We start from the raw sequence: 24,453 nt of genomic DNA on the forward strand, positions 1-24,453 counted from the left end.
CCAAAGAGGAGCAGAGGGTGGAGGGCAGCTCTTGCAGCCCGGAGAGGAGGAGTGGGAGCTGTGTGGGGATATGGTGGGGGGGACCGGACCCTCAAGTGACCTGCAGGGGTGTCTCCAGCATCTCCATGAGGAAGGTGTCGATGGGGGTGTCCCCGATCAGCTTGAAGAAGAAGAGATGCTCCAGGCACTTCAGTCCGATGGACCGTAGTGCTGGCAGGCGCAGGAGGAGTTTGGCAAACCTGGAAAGGGGAGAGAAGGCAGAGGGGTGAGGGAGGCACTGGCTGCACGCTCCCATTCTGAGCCTGAGCTGAGGAGGGCAGAGCACAGCACACCCAGGCACCTTGGGGAGTCATCCATCCTACAACTCAGGGCATGTTAATGTGGGGATGGGAAAAGAGGAAAGAGGAAAGGAGGGGTGAGGGGTGGGGGGTGGGGGGAAGGGTAAGGGTAAGGAAGGAAAGGGGAGGAAAGAAAAGGGGGAAGGAATTTTACATCCGTATGTTTCGAAGATCAAAGAAATAAAGTAAAACCCGGCTTCTCCCTAAAGCAAGCACTCGAACCGGTGACTCGCATCTCCTCTCTGCCGTTGCAACCATTCATGGAGCACCTCTCCCCTCCTGGTTCAGGGATGCAGGGAGGGCTGCCCTCTCGTCTCTCCCCACATCTCCGAGGACGCTGCGGCTGCACCCGGCGGCCCCTGGGCCGGAGCGCGGCATTGCGGCATGGCAGCCAGCAGAGGGTGGGCTTGTACCGGGATGGGAGGGATCCATCGCCATCCCAAAGGCTGCGGTCCGGCAGCGGGGCGACCCCGGGCGGTGGTTTGTTTTTGTATTGCGGATCTTCCTCGCTGGGGTTAACTCAGCCCTAGGACGGAGGGGATACTCACCGCCCCGGCTGCTCGGGGTACTTCTGCTTCGTGTAGGCTTCCAGCGTGGCGTAGACCTTCTCCCGCAGCGACTCCACTTCGGAGGGGCTGGACAGGCCCTTGGCGTCTGGACAAGAGAGTCACTGCCAGGGATCCAGTGGCACAGGGGAGAGGTGGTGATGGTGCGTGACAGCTCCACAACTTACCTGGGTTGAAGAGGACAATGGCTCGCAGACACCCCAGCTCCGACTTATCCATCTGCATGTCCTTCATTTTGGACACCAGCTCTGTCAAAACTCTGCTTGTGGGGGACACGAGTGGGCAGACAGTCAGAAATGGGGGCTGAAATCATCCAGGATGGGCACTGGGAATCCCCCCAGCTCCTCTCTGCAGGGAGAGGTGGCTGTAAGGGACAGCAATGCCACCCACTGCTCTTTAATATGAGCACCAGCAGCACCCAGAGGCAGGAGCATTAAGTTTACTTCCATTCTTGCTCTGCTCTGCACATGGGCTCTGTGCTCTGCTGGAATTACAAAGAACAATTTGTGTTTGAGGAAAGCCACATGGGTGTTCCTCCACATTGCACTCTGCATGCCACTTCTGTAAGGGTGGCACCACCATATCCTGCTGGGCTGGGAGCAGACATGGCACAGACAGTACATATATGGCTGTTACATGAGCAGAAGCTGCAAGCTGGGGCTTAATGCTCTGCTAGCTAAAGCTCTGCTGATCAGTATTAGCTCTAGATCCAGTTATGGCAAAAGCTTCAAAGGGAGGGCAGAGAAGCAGCCTCCCCCTGCACAAACACACCCACCCACAGAGATGCTTCTGCAGCTGCAAATCCCTTTCAAGGTGTTTTCATTACATTCCGTTGTGGTTTTCGTAAGCCCATCAAATGTCCCCTAATTCTTCCCCAAATCATCCTGGGTTTGCTGTAGCTCTCCATAGAACAATAGAATATCACTACTTGGAAGGGATCGTTGATTCCCTTTCAGTGGGAAGGGGAGAGAGCCTGCAGGGCCCTGCTGCTGGGGATGACAAGCTGGCCACATACCTGTCAAAGATGGAGCCCACGCCTGCACTGTGAGCACTGCTGCGGTGCACATGCAAGCCTGTGGCCAGCAGGATGCCGTCCTGCACTGACACAGAGCGATGGGAGAAGGATGCGATGAGCAGCTCGTTCCAGCCTGCAAGAGGGAGGTGTGTGGGATAAAGAGGGCAGCTGCCAGCCAAGCATCATTCCCATACAGAGCAGGGAGCTGGTTTCTGCCCTTTGATTCAACATCAGATTCCCAGCGCCCTATCTATACTATCTGCCAAGCATTTATCCTGGCCTGGGACAAGCCAGCCCCAACAGCAGGGATGGACCAGCTCAGGGGGTCGTGTTCCCCACAAACTCACAACCCAGAGAAGGGATGGGGATAGCAGGAAAAGAGCAAAGGTTGGGGACATTACCTGCCCGCAGGAGAATGACTTGGTCCTCCAGGGTCAGGTCGGAGAAGTGGGGGATGCGCTTGGCCCACTCAACAAGAGTGAAGAGCTGCTTGTCAGCAGCGTGGCAGATGTTGGTGACAGGGTCGTTTGTCTATGGGAACAGTGATGTTGGGTTGAAAAGGGGAGAACTAATCAATGTAAAATCTTTGAGAGTCACCACCCACTCTGCACACAGCATCAAATCACATTAGCAATACTCAGGGCCACAAACAAAGTGATCACACTGCCAGTTATCTCAGCTGCGCATTTTTGGTGAGAGGAAATTTTTGTTACTATTATTTCTCCTCAGCCAAATTGGCCTTAAGTTGCACCAGAGGAGATTCAGATTAGATAAGTGGAGATGTGGCACTGAGGGACATGGTGGGAGTGGGTTGGGGTTGGACTTGCTGATCTTACATCCCACATCAGCCCTGGTTGACATGGGGCAGACAATCTGCGCCCAGAGATGCGCAGCCCCAGCACGCATAGGATTTTGTCCCTTCAAATCACATCTCAAATGCTGTCATCCCAGGCTGTGTGACATTACTGACACCGCACAGAGCCCCTTACTGAGCTCTCTGTGTTCACATCACTGTATGCCTCAGTCTTGGGTTCTACTGCCAGCTCAGCTTCCAGGATCCTCTCCACAGGCATGTCTTCACTGCCACCGCTCGTGGACTCAGCTTCATTCTCACTGCGCTCCCTGCTCCGCTGCCTCTCCTCCTGCACAGCTAAGGGACAAAAAACCAGCTCTTTACACCCGGGCAGCATTCAGCTGCTTGCTAAGCATCTCCTTTCCTCTTGGTTGAGGAACTCTCTTGGAAGGAGAAAATAAATGGATAACTTCTGAGGTAGGTCCAACCAAAGCACAATCACCGCTCTGTCTTCGTCACCCTCCAATAACGTTGGGGTTGCTGCAGACTGGTGGTCTCCAAACTTGACCTCCAAACTCCAGCAGAGAGGAAGAAGGAGGTAATGCCTCCAGGTGGCAGCCTGAGCTCAGTGGTCACAAGCTGCTGGAGGGACTCCATCTCCCAGCCACTAAGGTTTGCTGCATGCCTAATTCTTGAGCCAAACTGGGGCCTCCACGTCTATAATGGCATGGACTGATGCAGGGAGCCCCTCCTGCTGCAAGCTTGGAGCTCTCCCACTCTTCTATCATTTCCCAAGATATCTGCTGATGGGCGAAGTATCAGTTATTCACCCCCAGGGCTGCTGGGTGTGTGGAGGACAGGTCAATGTAGGATGTGTACACAGCATTCCAAGTCTTATGCCAATTTTGTATTGACAAACCCATAAGAAAATCCTGCTTTGGGAGAAAGGAAAGGCAAGTGACCAGCAGGTGTCACATCAGTTTAACTCACTGCTGGGGAGAAGAGTACCAAAAGAGCAGAACAGCCCTGCTAGCCAGCATCACTGCCTCAGTATGACAGTATTGGGGTACCAAAATGCAGAGTAAGCCCTGAAGGAAAGGTGGGGGGCTGGGCGAGTCATGAGTAAAGAGCTGTTGGCATTTATAACCATGAAGTGATAAAGGTTCACTGGGGAGAAGTTGGATACAAAGCCAGCCCCTGTTATGCAAATGTTGGTGTTTTCTGTTGAGCAACTTAATGACTTCTCCCCTTGAGCAGTCAGCAGTTGGAGGAGTGGGGAAGGCATCTCCATGAAACTGAGGGGATAAAAGTCCCATGGGAGGAGGACAGAGGATGCTGAGGAAGGGAACAGCTCTGCAAGCCTCCAACAAGCCCTAAGGCTGCCTGAGAGCTCGATTCCTCATATCCTCAGTTAGATAACTGCTGCTAGGAGGAGGATGTTACATGCTCCCAGCACAGGTTTGTCCTCACACTGCCAACCAGCAGCCTGGGGTTTGCATTTTCACGCTCTGTGAAGAGAAGTCGCATCGACTCCATGGTCCTCCAAACCACTTTGCACCTGGCAGGAAGTGCCTGAGATTGGGTTTTTGTAACAAGCCTGGTCTTATACAACCCCCAGCCTCCCTCAGTGCTTGGGGCAGCGCAGAATTGATCGCGCTATGGGGAATGGGCCAAAGCTGCATGCCCAGAGCACACACATAAAGAAGTCTCCAAGCCCGTGTGTACCTTCCCTCTTCATCCCCATGGCGAGGCACTTCTGATAGCGGCAGTACTGGCAGCGGTTGCGTTGGCGCTTGTCGATGAGGCAGTCCTTGTTGTCACGGCAGGTGTAGATCAGGTCCTTCCGGATGGTCCTCTTAAAGAAGCCCTTGCAGCCCTCGCAGCTGTACACCCCATAGTGCTTCCCTAGGGAGGTGAGGGCAGGCTGTCAGTGTGGATGAGCTCAGACTGACCTCAGAGGTGAAGGAAGAGCCTGCAGGAAGTCAACTTGACAGGGCTGGTTTGTCAAGGAGGATGGGGTGATGCTGTGCTATCACTTTCCCATTATAAGGAAAGACCGTATCCATCTGCATCCCAGCAGAGGGATGGGAGCCAAGATTGGGGTGCACTGACATGGTGGGGTTTGCCAGGCTCATCCAGGCTGCAGGACTCTGGGCAGGAGAAATAACCTGAGAACAGCTACAAAGAAGCTAGCACAGAGCACAGGTAAACAAGAACATCGTGATTTTCATGTTTTACCTTTGTTAAAGGTATGAAATGAGATGGTACCTAGAGAAGAGTCTGCCCTTAAGTAAGCCAGACCCAGCCATGAACCCTGTGATACCAGCACAACCTTAGCATTCACTGATTGATGACAACATTCACTGCTATGCAAGCCTTCAGGGCATCAGGGCAGCTGTCACTGTACAAAGCCCTCCCTGAGGAAGGACACTTCCTACCTGAGGACCTGTCCCCACAGATGGCACAGATGTGTTTGGCTAAGGAACCTGGGCTTGTGGATGGATAATTCATGTTGCCAATCCCCGGAAGACCTGGCAAGGGCTTGATGTCCTCCGAGCTGCTGACATTGTTGAGCACATCGAGCTGTAAAAGGAGAAGGCAAAGAGATGGCTCAGCTCTGTACCCCAGAGAAACTGTTCTCAGATTGAGTGTTTCTTCAGTGCTCAGACTGGGCTCATCCCAAAGCTTGTCCACAGCCCGTGGGCAGACCAACATGCTCTGGTGAATCCAGCTGGAGGGATTTAAGCAGAAGCTGAGTAGCAAAAATCAACCCTTATCTCACCCTGATGCTGCAAGCAAAAGGAAAGGCTAAGCAGAGTTGGAAAATGGCAGGTAGCAACCCTCAGCTGCTCAGTTACAGCCCCTGAACAACAGCACTGGTGGGATCCTGCCTCCTTCATTGGGGGATGCTGGTCATAAGCTGCCTGTGGCTCACAATGTGCAAATCTGCATGAAAACGTGGCAATCCCAGTGCCTCCCTGGGACTCCAAACTCAATCACAAGCTGGAGAACAGAGCAGATTTGGGGTTACCAGATTTGAGAAGGGAGTAAGCAGGACATCTAAAACGAGCTGCACTGAGATGCAGGCCAACAGCCCAGAGCTTCCAGCTGAGATTCCCAGGAGCTGCTCGTGGCTGCTGCAAGTTAAAGGCTGCAAACTGAATTGATCAGAAACCAAAGGCTGACATTGCCCAGGGCTTCCTTTGATAATTCTTTGCTTTAGAGCTGTTGTCAGCAGGGCAGTGAGGATGAAGGGCCATTGAGCATGTCTTTTCTCAAGCTGCCTGTGCAAAACAACATCTCTCCAAAACCACCATCAGCTCATCCTTCTCACCACCAACTCAGCTCCTTCCTTCCCTTCAAGCACGCAGCCTCCTTTGGTACTTTGCAAACTTCTTGCCAAGATGCTGAGTCAGGAGGAACTTTTTGTGGTTTAAAATGTTATCCAGAGCTCAGTTATCACCTTTCTTTTCTCTCTGCTGCACTCACAGACAATAACAGTATACACGCAGGGGGAGAATTGGGACAGTTTTAGCCATCAGTGTCTAGAAGCTTTGGCTCCTGCAGGTTAAGTGCAATCATGTATGATATTTGGGACAACTACTTGAACCCAAATCCATTAGCAGCCTCCCTGCCAAATCCCCAAAGCCCAGCTGTCTCCTTGAATTAGAGACAACGTGAGTAAAACTCTCCTCAGAGCTGGTAACATGGGGAAACTCCTGGACTGGGGAAAACTGCTTCCTGGAGCATCCCCAGACCCAGAGGAAAAGTTTTCCATGCAGCCAGCATTGCCACCAGCTCCGCCACCATCAAGCACCTGCCTGGCATATCATGAGCAATGGGAATTGCCTGGTCAATGGGAAACAGCTGGGTGGTGTGAGGGTCCTTGCCCTGCACAGGCACCCAAAGAGCCCCCAGCCTGTCCCTGGGGGACACAGACCCCAGCCCCGGGGATCCCCCTTTACCTGGAGAGGAGCTTCAGCCCTTGAGTGAGCTCAGGCAGTAAGGGTGGGAGCGTTTCATTTTTCTTCAGGCAAAGTCTGCACGCAGCATGGACTGCGTGGCTGGCATTTAGCATTAACATTTGTCTCTCTAGAAAGTCTGCATCTTTTCCATGTAATGAAATATAGCAGATAGCCTTTTTCTGGAGGAATGGGAATGACTATTTCCTATTATACTGTACATGTATTTCAATAATTACCCATATGGCCACAGATGCAGCAGAGGGGATTGCTTCTATATAAGATAAGATGTGAGAATCATCTTCCCCCCCTCACTGTGAAATATAAACAGGTATCTTCTGTGTCAACGTGATTTAATCAGGAAGATTCACACGCTGGCAATTGTTCTTTACATCAAATCTACAAAATACACCAAGGACTCCCCACCAGCCAGCCCACACCCTTCAGTTTCAGTCCTCACCTAGCCTCTGAGCACCAGGAACTAAGGACGAAGCCAGCATGCCCATCTACATACCTGTGGGCTGTGGGTCACAAAGTTCATGCCCGGAGCAGAGGAGGACAGAGCAACAGGATGCGAGCCAATGGAGGATGCAATGACCCTGTAGGGTGAGCCCAACGCATTCACTGGAGAACCAATGGTGTTCATGGGGGATGGCAGCGCCCGGGAGGCGTTTGTGGGGGCCTCGAGGTAGTTGTGATGTCCGTCCACTGTGCTCCCCACTGACAGGCTGGATGATGGGCTCACAGACGTGGAGCTGGCGTGAACAGGGGAATCTACAGGGAGAGATGAGGTATATGTGGATGCGCCTGCCTGTACAGCGGTCTGCTGGTCTGCCTTGCTTGTGTCAACTTAGATGCTGGCCAAGCAAACATGCCTTATTGTATAAAGGGAAAGAGCAAAATGTTGTTTATGGTACAGGAAATAAGATTACCTACAGCAACAAAACATATTATGAAGATAATGTTTAATAATCAAATCTTCTTGCGTTGCGTTGGTGCCTTAGCTGACTTGGAAAAAGGCACTGCTGTTTGCCTGCCTCAGGCTGACTTTCTATTCCCCGAGGTCTCACATTTGCTGTTCAAACCAGCTCTGGAGGCTGGAGAGCATTTCTGAAGCCAAGAAATCCCCAGCAGCCAGGCTGGAACCCACACAGCTCTCTGTGCTTTGCAACGTTCCTTCACGTCCCATGATGGCTCATCTTCTTCTCCCCAAGGCTCAGCTCTTCCCTTCCCACCCACATACCTCTCCACCATGCTATTTCACGCATTCCTCCAGTTCCAATTCAAGACGCTGGAGTCAAGAAACTCAACTCTACAAGATCCATCTTCCCTCTTCAGAGATTATTTTGACACAAAATGCCCACCAATGTCAAAGGGTCTAGCTGCATTTTGAAGATATGTATACAATCTTTTTTCCCCTTTCCCTAGAATTTAGCAACCTTAGTAAGCATTGGCTTTCGTTAACATTTCAATGAGCCATTGTTTCTCTACTGGATTTTCAACACAGGCAACCATTCCCTGGAGCAGCAAAGGCAAGGTGTTGTGTAGCAATGTCACACAGTTGGTTTTCCATAGCTGGCAAAGAGGATGGTTGTTCCAGTTGCGTTTGCAGTTAAGGCAGAGGTTTGGTGTTGTGCTGTTTATTGTTTTTTTTTTCCTCCCCATCCTTTTAACATTATTGCAAAGTTATTTACGTGACAGTGTTTGTTATTTTACCTGAAGTAACAATCAAATCTGATTCAAAGGGAAGATGCACAGTAAAGACGGGAAAAGGTCAGCTTGCTGAATAACATTAAAGACATTTGTCAGAGTCAAGGAGGACTCGATCTGCTGTTATCAACCCACTTCAGACTTAATTCTGCAGAGGGTGGGGGAGAAAAGGTCTGTGTCAATTCTTGCTTTGGCTTTTTGGATCAGTTCTCCCAGTGGAAAGCAACGTGAGGCAAGAGGAAGCCAGCAAAACCACAGCAGCAGAAGGCCTGGAGGCAGTGCCCAGGCAAAGGGCTCCATCCTACTGCTGGAGGGCCCCTCCCCAGCATCAATACACAAGCTTATAAACAAATTGCCTTTCACATCGCTTTAAACAGCGAGATACTTTTCAGAACTCTTCAGTTTAGGAAATCAGCCACTAAAAGAGAGATGGGGCAGAGGTCTTCCACACCAGAGTAGCTAAGGAGAAGAGGGACAATTCTTCGTCCTTTTCCATAACACAGAAAAGGGTGTTTTCAAAGTATCACATAGAAAATTTAAGTCACTAAGAAAGGACTCACAGGAAAGGTATTTTTTCTGTTCGTTTTTACACCAGACCTAAGGGAAACACTGTTCTTTATTAGAAAGGATCCAAGCCTTAGAAGATGCAAAGATGTTCAAGACCTGCCTGGATGCCTACCTGTGCGACCTGCTGTAGGGAACCTGCTTTGGCAGGGGGGGTTGGACTCGATGATCTCTGGAGGTCCTTTCCAACCCCTACAATTCTGTGATTCTGTGATTCTGTGAAGGCTTTCTGGCAAAGAAGACTGCTTTCCAGAGCCAGCCCCATGGCATACTTGTTTTCATGGCAAGAATGCCAGGGCCAAGGACACCCCCCAAAGGCAATGCATTTGTTCCCACACTGGCCAAACTGTCCTTCTGAAGCTGGGACAAATACATTGGCCAAAACCATCAGTTTCCAGATACAAATACCTATATCTAACCACAATAAATTACAATACAAATCCTACTCAAAAAAACCAAAGCAGTGGTCTGGGATTTTTTTTTACTTCCAGTCCTTCCCCAGGACCCAGGCTGACTTGGACAGCATAAATAGAGATCACAGGTCTCGTTAATTTGTGCCAAATATGGTTTGGAAAGATTAAATGAAGTGATCCTGGAGAAAATACTATTTGTGTCACGCATTTCCCAGCTGAAACTAACTCAAAAGTCTTGCAAGGACTTCCCTCGAGATATTCTCTCCCATCACATGGGGATGAACAGAAGCATCTGTGCTGCAGTGGTTCTGGGGAGGAGCTGCTCCACAGGGACGCATCTGTGGGATGACACAGGAGGGACCACAGAGCCAGGAGCCAGCCCAGTATGCCAGCCACGGCTGCTTCTGTGTCAGAATCCAACCCAGGTGACATTTACACAGTCCACAGTGGGTCTGCAGCCTGCCCATCAGGTAATGCAAGATGACATGCAGCGCTGGGGACTCGGCTGGCTCCGGAGGGGCCCTGAGGAGCACAGGGCAGCCCCGCATCAGAAGGAGAGGAGATAAGCAAGGACACTGCATAGCTTTGATTCCTCGCTTCTTCCACCACTGCAAAATCCTGGCCAAGGGTGGGAGCTTTGCATGAACAGCCTCATAGAAATGGGAATATAGAAATGCTATCTCCATCACAGGCACAGATGCAGAGCCCACACATCAGTGCTCAGCAGCCTGGGCCTGGGAGAACGCTACTCCACGGCTAACACTGGCTCAGTGAAGCCGGCTTAGAACATCTGGGCTGTGAGCACTTCCCAGGGGAAAGCTGGATCATGTCTGGAAGGAAGGATAAGAGCATACAAGTGACCACAAGAGCCTTGGCAAGAGCAGCAGGAAGAGAAGTGCCCAGTCTGCTACGCATGAAGATATCTTGATTTTCACCCAAGAAACAGCAGGAGACACCAATCTCACCAACTGTGTTTGAGCAAAAAGTGGAAAAAGAACACAGACTAAAAACATCCAAGCCTTACACACTACCTCATAGCCACTGCAGCAGTTGTAAGTTTGCACTGATTAAAGCCTCTTCAGCTCTAATGTCCAGCAAAGCCAGGAGAAGAAAGGTGCCCATGCTAATTAGAGAAAGATCATTGTGTTTATGATCTAGAATCATAAAATCACGAAGGCTGGAAAAGACCTCCAAGATTATGAAGTCAAATCACCAACCCATTCCCACCATGCCCATGAAACCATAGAATCATTAAGGTTGGGACAGATCTGTAAGATCATCTAGTCCAACTGCCAACCCTACCACTGCCATGCCCACTAAGCTATAAAATGACAAAGGTCAGAAAAGGTCACAAAGATCATCTAATCCAACCATCCATCTATTACCTAGGCACCTAGTGCCTAGGGCAAGCCTACCTCCTGAGACCTGCAGATAAATAGCAAGTCCAGGGATGATCATTCTTTCAGCCTTTCCACTTGTTCTTTAGGCATCAGAGAATCAAGAGGTAGAACAAACTGTATGAATAGCAAAGATTATGCCTATGCTTCTGAGGCCCCAGATAAGCACAGAGATTGGCATGAAGGATCAGAGGTGTGAGCTGTGCTGCCTCCCTCTCCTCCACAGACCCAAGAACACCAAATAGGGAAGGGCTTCAGCACTGGAACATGGGGTGTATGGGAGACAGACTGGAGGGAGGATCGTCCTTGGGGACAACATTCTCAGTGACATACCTGTGAGAAACACTGAAATGAAATGCAGTTATGTAGCAAGGACTCCCTGTTAGCTGGAATCGAATCTTTGCTGCTATTTAAATATGGAAGTTAATACAAAAAAATACTCCCTTTCTGGTGATATTTATAACTGTCCAAGCATGTTTCCCCATGCTGATATCCAGCATAAAGGTTATTGGTTTTGTCTTGCTTTTAAGGTTCAGTAACCTTTGTGTTCCCATCTTTGCCTTCTGCTCTGCAAGTCAATAAATAATGCAGCCTTCCCCTGACAGCTAACATCACAGAGGAACAAAAAGTTTTGGAGGCAAGTAGAGAGATCTTCAGTGGGGATCTGCAGAAGATGAGAGAGGAACATGCAAGATTTTCCTTCTGCTCATTGGGTGCTGAAAAGAACTGCCACCAACAGCTCTGGTTGTAAGCTATACGACTCCTCTGCTGCTTTGCAAGCCAAGGCCACCTAAAACCTAGCCCCCAAGGAGCACTTTGGTGGATGCACATGAGGCTTTCACCTGGCTTGTTGGATTGATGTTTGGACAAGATCATCTCAGTCTTTTCCAACCTTTATAATTCTGCAGCTTGGCAGACTTGGCATCAGGTGCCACTTTAAGATCTCGGTCTGATTTGATTGAAATTGAACGGTGTGTTCGCAGTTCAAGATGCCCAAAGACATTTAGACAACACACACCTGCGGTGTAATCGCATGCTCTTCTCCTCCTCGAGAAACCAAGCCAGGGGAAGGAAGGAAAACAACCCACAGATGTCAACACACGTTTTGCCATGACTTTGATGGGAACCACTCATTGCAGGGTATTTCTATGTTATGGGGATCTTCCCAGCCAAAGAGTCCCTTAGCAACTGCTTGTCAGGTATTTAAAATAAAGACTCAAGCCTCACTCAACCTAACAAGGTATCACATCCCCCAGGTGACCAACGTAGTGCATGAGAGTGATATAAAAATTCTTCCATTCCCAAAGAAAGAGAAGTCATTGAATTTGAGGCTTGGAGTGCTTTATGTGATGGTCTGATCAAATTTCCCACCTGACCAGAGGGATCTCCAGCACAGATTCCACCAAGAAAAAAAGTATGCACGTGAATTCCTACAGTGGTCCTTGAGCTCCTGGAGAAGTCCCCATCAGAAAGCATCTCAAGGACTTCAGGATCTATGGCTCTGTGAAGGCAACTGAGGATGGGTTTTTCCCATGTTCACAACTAAAACCTCTGCACTGGGCTGCAGGAGTTTGCCCAGTCGCTGGATTTTTTCACACATTTTCCTGTTGGGTCAGAGACCCCTTTGCCACGCTCACATAAGGACTTGCAGGTTCGGACATAGCAAGCTGTGGCACCTAAAGGAAAAGCAGCCCAGAGGTCCCAAAAACTGGGCCCATCAAGGGTGCCAACCAAACATGCAGCCCACAGCACAGATTTTCCTCTACAGCTCTCCCAAGCCACCAAGCAACCCGGTCTAACCCTGCTTTGCCTGGGAGAGCTGACAAGACTGCAGGCAGAGGTGGTGTGGCTGCAGGCCAAGTTACATGAGTACTCATAAAAGAGACTTTGTGGAGGAGCCAAGTTAGTTCTTGTCCCTAACCAACTGTGCCAGAGTGCTCCGAGAGGGGACAAACCAGCACAGCATCTTTCCATGCCCTGGGAGCAGGGCACCAGATGAAATGCATCCTTCTGGGGAAAAAGACCACATTTTGAAACACTTTCTGTGTTCCTAAAACCCAGGCTGAGAAGGCAAACCCATCTGCTTAAATCACTTCTCCCACTTTGGATGTGCAAGTGTGACTAACCCAAAGTAACACCACTACTCTGCTCTCCTCTGCAGTACTACACAGTCAGAGCTTTCTTTTCCTTACTGCAAATAATATGCTTATTAGCAGTGTGTCCATCCATTCTCTGACACAAACTTGGTTTTTCTAAACCAAGTTAAAATATCAGTTAAACGCACTTTTAAATGAAAGGTAATATCCTGGTATATTGAACTGCAGCTGTGATGCTGGCTTGGTGCCTTAGTCTCCATTGGTGGAGCAGAAATGCCTCTTACTCTCATATCCCTCACCCAGCAGCCTCCCAAATGCTCTGCACAGCACTGTGACCCCTATCCCTACAGGGATCTGTGCCTGGTTCCTACAAAGAGCAGTTTGAATGTCTCCTCATATATTCGTAATACTCAAGGAATTAAACACAACATTTCCATTGTTTCACTCCTATTGCAGCAATAGGAGTTTGGCTTTGCTTTTCTTGTTCTTTAAGAACGCCAGTGAGCAATAGATTTCTCCAACAAGAAGTCTGTTTCCTGTAGCAACGGGCTAAAAATGCACTTTTAGGAGTCATCATCCCTACAAGTTACTTAAAAGTTGTGTAGATGTGGTGCTTAGGGATATGGCTTAGTGTTAGACTTGACTATAGAGCTATGCCAGTGGTTGGGCTTGATAACTTTAGAGGTCTTTTCCAACCTAAGTGATTCTATACCTGTGACTTCTCTGCACATGGAGGATGACTGGAGGCGAGCATCCACAGCAAGACAGAAAATTATACATAGTGGGAACAACCCACATGCAAACCAACCCCTGCCCAAACCTCATCTCCAGCAGAGAGACATCATCCAACAGCCCTTCATATTAATCCCCCCCTCATTCCCCTCAAGTTAGGATAAGGGAAATCACTTCAGATAAAGACAATAAGTGTGCTCTGGAACAGCACAGACTTTTTCCTAAGAGCAGATCTGGTTTCTGTAGTAGGGTCTTGCTGGTGTGGAGGGGACCAATGCTGCTTCCAACCCCACCAGCATGCAGAGCCCTGTTGTGTTCCCAGCCTCATTCAGTTCACTTGACAGAGCTCCATGTAGGTAGGGCAGCAAGCAGACACTGGGCACAGAAATAAACCTCTGTAGGTTTCCTTGGGCCAGGATGGGGGCTGTTTTATGTCTGAAAGAGCATTGGATGTTTCTTTTCCTCTAGTAACCCAATAATAAAAATAAAAATGCAGTTGGAAAGATGCTTCCTCAGTTAGATCCTGTCCTTTCAGTCAATAGGTTCAGCTCATCACACAAACACATCCACTCCACAATCACAGGACAACCTGAACCAGCAGCACGCAGGCTCTGGAGGTTACAGCCACACACAGGAGAGGCTAAACACATTTCTAAAGTCCCTTTTTCCTTCCCCGCGCTCCCACTGCGGGATCAGTTTCTCTATCTCACCCCGCAGGCACCGATTGCAAACACAAGGAAAATACTCACTGCCAAAACCCGCAGGAAACTTAATGAAGTGAGGATAATTCCCATACATGTTTAATCTTCAGTTCATCTCTCGCCTTTCAAAACACGACCGTCTCCTCTCACTTCAAAGCTGCCCGGAGCGCGGTGTTGCCCGCCCGGTTCGGGGCACGGCTCTGCGGGGGCTCTCGGAGGGCTGCGGGGCAGCTGCCTCCTCCCTCGGTCCCATCCTTGCTTTGAACAGCTGTCGGCCGGGATGAGACTCGCTCCCGTTCCCAGCAGCTCAGGGCCGGCTCCTGCCTTCAGCTACCCGAGCTCCCTGAGAATTCACGGCAGAGCGTCCCGGTAGCATAACCGCTCGGCTAAGACGCAATTGGATGCATGCTGGCTCTGGTACAGAACAGAAATTAAGAGGTGGAGGGGAGGTTGACTTGTTTAGGGGAGGAGCGTCGTGAAGAAGGAGGGGGCTGTTCTGCTTTCCCACCAGTGAAGGCTCGATGCAGACCATTAGTTATGCCGGCCCCAGCCATGTGGAGGTGTTTTCCTGCCATGCAAAAAGGATGCTGTCTGAGTGCTTCGGGAACAGGGCTGTGCAGGGCACGGAGCATCATGCTCCTGCCCCGTGAGATGCTTCACTCCATCTTCACTCTCAGCATCCAGCTGCAGGATGCTGGACTGCAGCCACCCCAGGAAACATAGGATGGAGCTGGAAGGGGCAAAATAACTAAGAAAAGCTCACATGCACTGCATAAAGCATCACGTGCAAACATCAGCCTCCTTACCACATCATTGCACAGGGCACTAACACAGGCAGTGCTACGTCACACACAGTGCTACAGGGATGCTCCTGGCCCTGCAGATGAGACCCAGAAAGCAGCAGAGCAGTGGGATGCAAGGTGGCTTCTTCCCATCTCCAGATGGAAAATTGGATTTCTCAGCAGGAAAAGCTTCCCCCCCTCTCACTACTCTGCAACAAGTCTGATAAACATTTCTCAATCAAAAAACCCACCAACAAACAGTCTGCTTCATAAATGCATTCTTTTTTCTTTGCCCAGGGAAACCCAAAGGCTATGCCCTTACTGCACAGGATGGATCTGGCTGCCCTGGGACCAGGAGGTGTGAGCAACAAAGCTGCTTTGCGCTTTAAGCACCCAGCGTGCTGAGTTTAGCAGCAGCGTTAGTTCTTACCCACAGCACGGGATCTCAGCAGCTTTAATTCCACGCTAATGACATTTTAGTAGGGAATTATTTTTATTGATCTGCCCAGAGCAAAGAGCCCGAGTGCAGCGCAGCTCAGCCAGCACCCCGTCCCTTTTTCCTTTCTTCCAGTTTACAAGAAATGAGAGAGAAAACAAAACAGCCCTGAGCTCCCTAAAAAGGCCACAGTCCCAGGCTGTAAGTGGATTACCTTATTGATTTTTAGCAGATCTGGGTTAGTGAGTGCTTAGTGCTGCAGAGCACATACACACCGAGCACCTCCAAAAGAAAACCCTCATCAAGATAAGCAAGCATCAAGCAATTCATTTTGGGGAACATGTGGGTTTGGGGTAGGGAGAGCCTCCAGCCCCTGTATACAGCTCAGTCTATGACAGGCTCCAGGAACCAGCTCATCCTCTCCTGACAAATGCTGTGGGACCTCAGCTTCTGCAAGACACAGCAGAAGTCACCATTTGTGCTCCTGAAGGTTTTCTGGTTTTCCCCTTCTGTTATGTAGAAGAATACATTATGATTGCCACGAAGGAAAACCACTGCCACACTGCACCCAGATGGCACACAGTGCTCCCAACAGCCATCGGTCAGAGCAGAGTGCTGGTTCCTGCCAGCTGAGATGCTAACATGGCACTGGGCCCTGCCTTTCTCAGGTGCCCATAATTTTTCTACAGTCACTGTACCACAGCATGTGTTGGGACAGCATCCAGAAGATTTAGCACAGCTTCACCCAGCCTTTGAGTCTGTGGAGCCAAACCTAAACAGTGGAGGTCCAAAGTGCAATAATCTTATCCCACTTCATCTCAGAACCAGGAAAGAAGAGACTAAATATGATTACCATTCTCCAAACACTGGATTGAGCCAGGAAACCCCCAAACATGACCAAGAATCCCATCTTTCCCCTATCCTGTTTCTGTTTAAAGGCAGAGGCAAACCATGGTCATACTTACAGAAACAGCAGATGTAAATAAAAAGGCTGCAGCCCTCCTAACTCTACAACTGCACATGCAGCTCTCTCCCATCACAGTGCTTTGGAGCTGTAGGCATTCAAAGCCAATGCTCACAGGTGTGGGTGGCAGAGGTGGAGGCTCCCCTCAGACAGCAGCCAAGGTGCAGCAGGGGACTGGGTGTCCATGAGCCCTCCCCACACAACTCTTGGGGAGGACACACAGATGCCTCCCCCAGGCCAGAACAGGGACTTGAAGCAGAGTTTCTCTAGGTTTATTAATGGAGCGTCCCAGTGTCATCTATCTGCCATACTTGTTGGTACTGGCACGGAGTCACAGAATCATAAAGGTTGAAAAAGATGTTCTAAGATCAACTAGTGCAACCATCAACCCATCACAGTGACATGGATAAGTCAATTCAGCCACTATGATCCTTAGAGAGGCAGGGAGCTCCTGCATCAGCCCTTCCCCACCCAGCCCTGCCCTTTCTCACCGCTACCCTCTAGCAAAGCAATAACCACAGACACCAAGCTAATGAAATTAGCCCTGGAGCCCCACCAGGCTAATGCAATTACCAGTGGCAGCACAATCGGGCCACAGCACCACCTCACCTGCAGCCACACAGCCTGCCCTCTCCTCCTCCCCAGCTGCCTCCTGCCACGCATCCCCTGCCCACAGGCCAGCACCTGCTGCAGCTCAGGATCCAGAGAGCAGCAGGCATCATCCTCAGCATCACGCAGGGCACAGCCTACCTTGCAGAAAACCCCGTCCCATACAGCCTCCGAGGCAGATAATTCCCAGTCTGTTTGAACCTTGGGAGTCGTTCAATTACCACCACCATAACGAGGCCCTCGATGCTAATCAGCGGTGTCACTGAATCCTCTTAGGGCTGCCTAAGCTCCTCCAGCAGCTTAGCTGGTGCAGGTCCCAGCTGCCCACTCCTCCCAGGAATTACCTCCCCACATGGATGCTGTTGGACACAGATGCAGGTGAGATGATCCCAGAATTTGGTGCCAGAAGGCAGGGTGACAGAAGCTTCTGAAGAAGGTTTTGCCCAGCCCAAAGGGCACCCAGAGCCAAGCCTGCACTGCAGTGAGCAAAGCTACAGAAATCAGTTCTAAAAAGTGCAGTAAACACACAGATTTCCATCCACCCATCTCTGAATATTGTCATCTAAGCATCAAGCCAAAAGACATTCTCTAAGAAGCTCCAAGCAACTTTTTGGCTCCTAAAAGCAGCTGGAGGGGATCCCACCACACTCTGCTCCTCTGCCCTGGCAGTCCTTTGCAAGGCAGCATGCAGCTCTCCACACACATCCGCTCTGACTCAGGCTTTCTGCTCCAACAATGTACTTTTTAATATCACACAAGGAGCAAAAACAACAGGTCCACTATAACGCCGAGATATCCTGAGGCAGAAAATCCATTCGGAGCCCAGCAAGAGAGAGTCGAGTCAATTAGACACTTTCTAGGGCGTCAAGCTGCCAACAATCCCGGCCTTTGTATGGGGAAGAATCACTGCCTATGTGCTTCCCGACTGCCCCCCTTGCTGGAGCAGAAAGGTCAGTGGTGGAGCGTCATGGAAAAGCATGCAGCAAAATATTCCTGGGAAGGTGGATGCAAAGAAATCGCCATTTGGATCTTTGCTGTCAAAAGCATCCATTGCTCTGGGGTTGGGGATCGTGGGGGAACTGGTGAGTTAACATAGGTGAACGGGAACTTCATACCTTCCTGTTACTGCCCTGCAAGAAAACTTTGTTATCACATTGCTACAGTACTTAGAAATCATCGTCTACATGCAAGCCCTGCTTCAGCACTCCTCTACACATGATGTGAAGCTGGGGAGGTTTTGGGGCACTGCTGCCTGCATGAGGCCATGAAGGGCTCCCACCTGCATCCCCTATGACACACATCACAGCCCCAGTGCAGCCAGGGGCTTCATTTGCTGTTCTCACTCCACCACATCCCCACAGCCGTGCTTTTATATTTCCTCCTGCCTCAGCAAGTGCAAAACTCCAGAGACAACCTGTCAATCTCCATCACATCTGGCTGCCTCACATGGTCTATTTATACCAGCCAGGCAAACGTGGATCTTTGAGTTCAAGGTAACAAGGGTTGTTTCTGCTCTGAGCAGCTACTTCCTCAGGGAAGGAAGGGTTGGAGGCATCCAAGAGGAACAGCATCCCATTAGGGGCTGGCAGCCATAACTCTATGGCTGAGGGCACAGTAGCCATCATCAGCCACAGCCCCATCCCCAAGGACCCAGCCACAGCAGGCAGGATCTGAAGGTTGACATCCGTCATAGGACTTCCCAATCCCATGCCCTTATGCATTGCCACAGAGTGGAGGCCAACACATCCCATTCTAACCCACACTCTCTCCAAGGCCACAGCACCAGGCTTGCTCAAATAGGGTCTGTACACTGAATAGCGCTCCTTAACTCTTCTCCAGCAGACCCAGCCTATTCTTTGGGAAGAAAATCAAATACCACCAGCTTATAAATGAGTGCAGCACTATCAGTACGGCCATCCTGAACACTGCAAGCCCCTCAGTTCACCCTACAATGTATTTGGGCCACCAAGAAAACAAAAGACAGCTGCACTTTTGCCCAACAGCACACCAGCCAACATCAGTCTGAGCCCACCAGCCTGCTGTTTGATATTCAGGACACTGAGCAGCTTTGCCTTGCTCTGACAGATGCACACATCTCTTCTCTGCAAGCATTTCCCCTGGGACTCCATACACTGCAGCAGCCAGAGGGAGACAAGCACAACACAGAGCTCAGCCAGAACAGCCCCATGAGATCTGCTCCCCTCAGCAATTGCACAGCCAAGGGGCAGGTAAGGAGCCAGCAGCACTGAGCATCCTTCTCCTTATCAACAGCCTCCATCACCTTTCAAATGTATTTTCCTCCAGAAAGCCACATGTTCCCCCTCAAATAGGTGCTGATTAAGACTACAACTCCCCATGCCTCAAATAAAGGAGCAGCCTTGGATCAAGGCGAGCACAGACCACACCATGCAGAGAGCCAAGACAGCACAGCAGCAAAGAGCAAATGCATGAAGAGTTGGCAGAGGCATGTGCTGACATTTGCTGGCACCGTCAAATAGCTGCTCTATACCCTATCCCAGTAGAAAGGGAGAGAAGGAAGCAGTGAGTGCCTGTCCACAGCCACATGTTTTGGCCCCATCTATTTGAGCAGAAGGAGCAGCAGGAGGAGAGCAAGGGAATGAGCTCACACAGGCACAGCCACGCACTCTTGGGTACCTGCACTGCATCCATGCGCACTGACTATAAAATTTGCAGCTTGAGTATTAAAGCAAGCTCCGAGGATGGCAGAGCAGCTTCTCCAACACAGAGCCATCTCTGTCAGAGATCTTAAACTTCACAGAGTTTGTTAGCATCTTGGGTTCTTAGGCACAACCACTTCCAGCAGACCTAAAGACTACATCCCTACCAGTGAACTCACTATCTACACAGCATGGGGTCTGTCCTGCTGGCTGAAACCACAGACATTCCGTCATGCCATTCCCAAGTGCAGGCTAGAAGTCAACACTGGGCAAGAGCTGTTTTCACAAAGAAATTTGACAGCTTTTAAGAGCCAAGCCATGGCCACACAGAGCAGGCTGCCTTCACAGCCTACCCTGGCTTATTTCACCAGCAGATCCCTTAAATCACAGCTATCTACACACGTAACCTCTAACCCAGGATGACACAGCAGCAAAGGAGGATGAATGTTGACGCACCCTTGGCCAGGTGAAATAGAAGAGCTTAAACAGCTGACACCAGTGGACACAGCTCTCCAACAAACAGATCTCCCGTCAGCAATAGCCCAGAGCTGCACTCATGCCTCTTTCTGGATTAAAAAAAAAGCAAAGGACATTCTGGCTCCCAGGAACCCAAGTAGAGTCAAAAGCAGCTCCTTTGCCAGGGCTCCACACCCCTCGTTCTCCTCTAGGAAGCTGCACCTCTCTGTGCATCCCCATCACCTCCAGGGCAAGCGTTTCCCAAAGCCTCCTCCATCACTTGCAGCCCTCCTTGGAGAGCAGCTTTGCTCACCTCTTTGCCGAGCACCTCATGCAGAATTTTGGCCTGATGAAGACAGCAGCAAGGAGGAGGGACCTTTGCTTGACATGGAGATGCGATGTGACTGCTCCCTGCCCTCCCAGGCTCCAAAGGGCACCTGGCTCCCCATCCCTGGCTGAGCACGCACAGCTGCCCCAAGGCACCCGCAGCCCTGTGCGTGCCGAGACGGCCGGCACATCAGTCTCCATGAGATCACTCTGCCCAGCTCCTGCTCGAGCTGTCAGAGCAGGGATTGTGGCTTGGTACAGACACAGGGCCAAGCTTCTCCCAGCTGCCCCGCACCACTTAACAGCACACACATTTTGCCAAGGCAAGGCTGCAGAGGGGTAGTTAGTTTTGCAGCTTGAGTGGCCAATAGTTGGTAGAGCTGTGGAAGAGCCCAGAGCAGTTCCCCCAAGTGCATCTGCTTTTCTCTCAGCGGAAATCAGTGCTCTCTTTCTCACCTCCAAGAGCACATGAAGGGGAAAGAAGCCCCCTGCTCTAGAGTCACCCTTTGCTTCTACAGCCATAAGGTCCAAACAGAGCTCGTCACAAAGGATGCGGTGGTCCAGCCTGCTTGCAGAATGATTTTCTCCCAACACAATTCCAGCAACTTCATTTGCAAATCCACCCCAAACACAGCACAAAGTGCCCTGTTTTCCTGGCTGCCATCCCTCTTCACCTTGCTTATGCCTGCAGCAGTTTGCTGGTTTACCCATTGCAGCTAAAGCAACAAAGCTGCAAAAAAAAAAAAAAAAAAAAAGGGACAAACAAACATGATATTCTGCAGCAATTAGGGCTAAATAGGGAAAAGAGGTGTAGGGAATGAATGGACAATGAAGAGGGCAGGCACGCAGCGAGCTGTGCACAAACTGTCCTTGGGCAGCCAGGTCTGAGCCAGGCAGCCAGGCTGCACGTAAGGAAGTGCAGGCAGATGAAAAGGGGTATTTCAAGAGGCATAGAGCAGTTCCCAAGGGCCTCCCTGTCTGGTGGGCTCCTCACAGAGCACCCAGCATGGGGCAGCTCCTGTGGGCCCCCCCTCACTGAGTCCTTTTGGGTGGCAGGAGGATGCTGGCAAGCAGCAGTGGGGTTTGGGGTCCGCTCAGAAAGGAAGGAATCCATTAATCTCCCTGGTAATTACTGCCACATATGGATTTGCACAATTACACTCTGTTAATTGGTTATTACAGGCAAGGCTGACTGACTGGGCAGAACGGCTGTGCTTTAACCCCTTCACTATCCCCAGCACTGCTCTATCCTCCTTTAACCTCGCTGGCTCCCATGACAAGGTACGTACAGCCATAGTGAGATGACCTATACCACGCAGTAGAGGTAAAGCCTTCATAAAACCCCAAGATTTCTACTGCCATATCTCCCCTTCTCACAGGGGCTGCCTTACCACCCCTTCCTAGGGTGTCAGAAGCTGTGTGAAAGTCAGGTATTGCTTAGCATAAGCAAGAAACTTAGGGGAAAAGCAGAGCCAGGCATCATACCATGCACGCAGTGACAACTTGCATCTCAGACTTTGAACAGCCTCAGCTAGAAGATGCAATAGGAACAAAGGCAGGAACCAAGCAGGACCACAGCAAGGGAAGCAGGAGTCCGAAACACCTTCTGGCCTTTTCTCTGAATGAGAAAAGGCCTTGGGAGGCCACTTTGAGTTATCAGCTGGGATGGATCAAGAGGAGACTCAAAATACCTGCAATAAACCCTCAGCAAGGCACACAGAACCCTTTCCGTACCACTAGTATCGCAGGGGTCCCTCTCATTGCACAAAGTGCAGCAGAGGAGAAACCTGTCCCCATCAGTGAGTTAAAGAACTTGATCTCCTGGCTCCCTGACTTCAGTGCAGAAATTTCTTCCTTGTGCAAAAGCCAGCTCCAAGCTTCACCTGCTGGAGGACCACCCCATCCACTGATTGAAAAGGAAGTGTCCCTCACAAGTGGTCCCAAGCGTGCTAAGCTCAACTCTGAGGAAGGGAAAACAGGCAAGCCCACAGCCATGGAACGCTGCTGATTCCTGCCAGAATCTGGTCTGTGCTGCAAAGTTCAGAGTGAGCCTTCAGAGCTGTCAAAGGGAAGATGGGGCAGAACCCACAGCCATGCTTAAAAAGGTCAGCTGGGAAAAGTCAGCAAGGGAAAGCTGCTTGTGTTATTGACAGATGCAGAGAGGAAGGGGCTAACCCAGGAGTACCTGCCAGGTGGCTTTGGCAGCGCACGCTAGGCTTCAACTCTGGGCAGCTACAGCCAGCAGTGAGCCCTTTGTGGGTCACCTCCTGACAACAGAGGCTGGGGACAAAGCCTGGAACTGGCACCAGGCAGCAATCCTTTGTCCCAGGAGATGAGAGCAGACCAGTGGGATGGAAGCCCTTCTGGATCTTGCAGATCACATCAGCTCTTCAGGACTCTGAGCCTCAGATATCTCTCTGTCCTTCATGTCCATGCACCCCTGTCAAGAAATGGAATTACTCCCATAATCTTGGGCTGAAATGATGCCTCCACTGACTGCTGCAGCCATAATTAACTGCCAGGAAAATCAATTCCAGCACTGGTTTACCTGATAGACAGGAATCAGCCCAATAATGGATCATCAGATGCTAATCAAATTTGATATCGATATAGGATGATTAAGATTGGAAAAAGGCTGTTAAGATCATCAAGTCCAACCATCAACCCATCACCAACGTGCCCAGTATGCGACATACATTTACCAAGGCAGCAACAAGAGAAGATGCCATTTTAAATCACATGTGACTTAGAAATACGTGTACAGTTCAAAACACAGAATGGCCCGAGTTGCAAGGAACCTCAAGGATCACGAATTTCAAGTAGATCTGAAATGAATTGGACCACTTCAACAGCTTTCAGTGGAATTCTCTCCCACCTTACACATGTATGTGCAAGTATATGCATTTATGCACACACACAGTGAATCCTTTTAACAAAAATCAATATTTATCCAGTAAGATATGCCATTCCATTAAAAGAATAAATAGAAATATCACAGCTATGTGTAACCCTTTCATGAACCAATCCCCAGAACTCCTTTAGTATGAGCCGTTGCATCCCTCACCCCTAAGCACAGCCCCTTTTCCAATCCCTGGGCTGGTGCATGGCCACGGGGCTGGGCAAGCACTACAGCTCTTGGTGTCCTACCACCCCTCTCTATATGTACCCAGTGCACAGCAGACTCATCTGAGTACAAAGCAAGGACTTACAGAAGTGAGGGAAGGAGCCCATCTCCAGGGAATAAGGAGCCTGCATGCCTGGCTGCATTTCCAACCCACGTCCTGTCTCTTCAGAAGACTCAACCATGAAAGGAGTTTTGGGATCAGCTCTCCCATCCACACCAGGCTGCTGGAGAAGGAGAGGATCAGAGAGAAAGGAGTGCCTGTGCATTACACAGCAGCATCCTCACAATCTGTCCCAAGTTACAAATTTACCTCCCAGACCTTGACCAGGGCTGGGGTTTCCTGTGTTTGCTCTTTGGGCTCCTGTCCCTTTGAGGTGTTGCAATGCTGGGGGGAGGGCTGGCCACACAGGCTAGATGATCTAGAGGTCTTTTACAACCTTTATGATTCTAACCCGGGCTCCTGATGGAACCAAACCACACAAAATAACAGTCATCCCATCACAAGCACCCTCAGCTCAGCTTTCCTCCTCCTCTCTTGCTTTCTCTCTGCCAGTTGGCCTTTTTTCTCTTGCCTGTGAACATACCTGCTCTACAACAACATTTGCCATTAGGAAGGACACAGCATTAGCCACATCCCTGCTGGAGTCCAGTGGAGACCAAGCAGAGCCAGCTTTGTCCTCAGTGAAGCTGTCTCAGTGCCTGGGGGGCAGGTGATGAGGAGAAACATCCTTGTCTGCATGTGAGTGACCTGGACAGACCTGTGTCTGCAGCAGGCTTTCAGAAGGCAGCC

General features: G+C 50.3%; 1 protein-coding gene across 3 annotated transcripts; it reads right to left on the bottom strand.

The window, feature by feature from the left end:
* RXRG (retinoid X receptor gamma) lies at positions 1–23,948 on the bottom strand. Of its 3 annotated transcripts, XM_042819888.1 has the most exons (10): positions 23,749–23,948; positions 7,189–7,448; positions 5,151–5,295; positions 4,438–4,617; positions 2,909–3,069; positions 2,321–2,450; positions 1,920–2,052; positions 1,072–1,163; positions 887–992; positions 1–239 (listed from the first exon to the last, which is right to left on the bottom strand). In XM_042819888.1, exons 1-10 carry the CDS (start codon positions 23,927–23,929, stop codon positions 92–94), a joined length of 1,536 nt encoding a protein of 511 aa, XP_042675822.1. In that variant the 5' UTR covers positions 23,930–23,948; the 3' UTR covers positions 1–91. The 3 variants fall into 3 exon arrangements, with proteins under 3 accessions (XP_042675822.1, XP_042675823.1, XP_042675824.1); XM_042819889.1 differs by lacking the exon at positions 7,189–7,448; XM_042819890.1 differs by lacking the exons at positions 7,189–7,448; positions 23,749–23,948 and adding an exon at positions 22,725–22,813.
* Between the last annotated feature and the right edge of the window lie 505 nt (positions 23,949–24,453).

The sequence above is a fragment of the Centrocercus urophasianus genome, unplaced genomic scaffold (genome assembly GCF_019232065.1).
Source record: "Centrocercus urophasianus isolate 14NV4802_14NV808 unplaced genomic scaffold, USGS_Curo_1.0 seq_18, whole genome shotgun sequence".
Taxonomy (NCBI): Eukaryota; Metazoa; Chordata; class Aves; order Galliformes; family Phasianidae; genus Centrocercus; species Centrocercus urophasianus.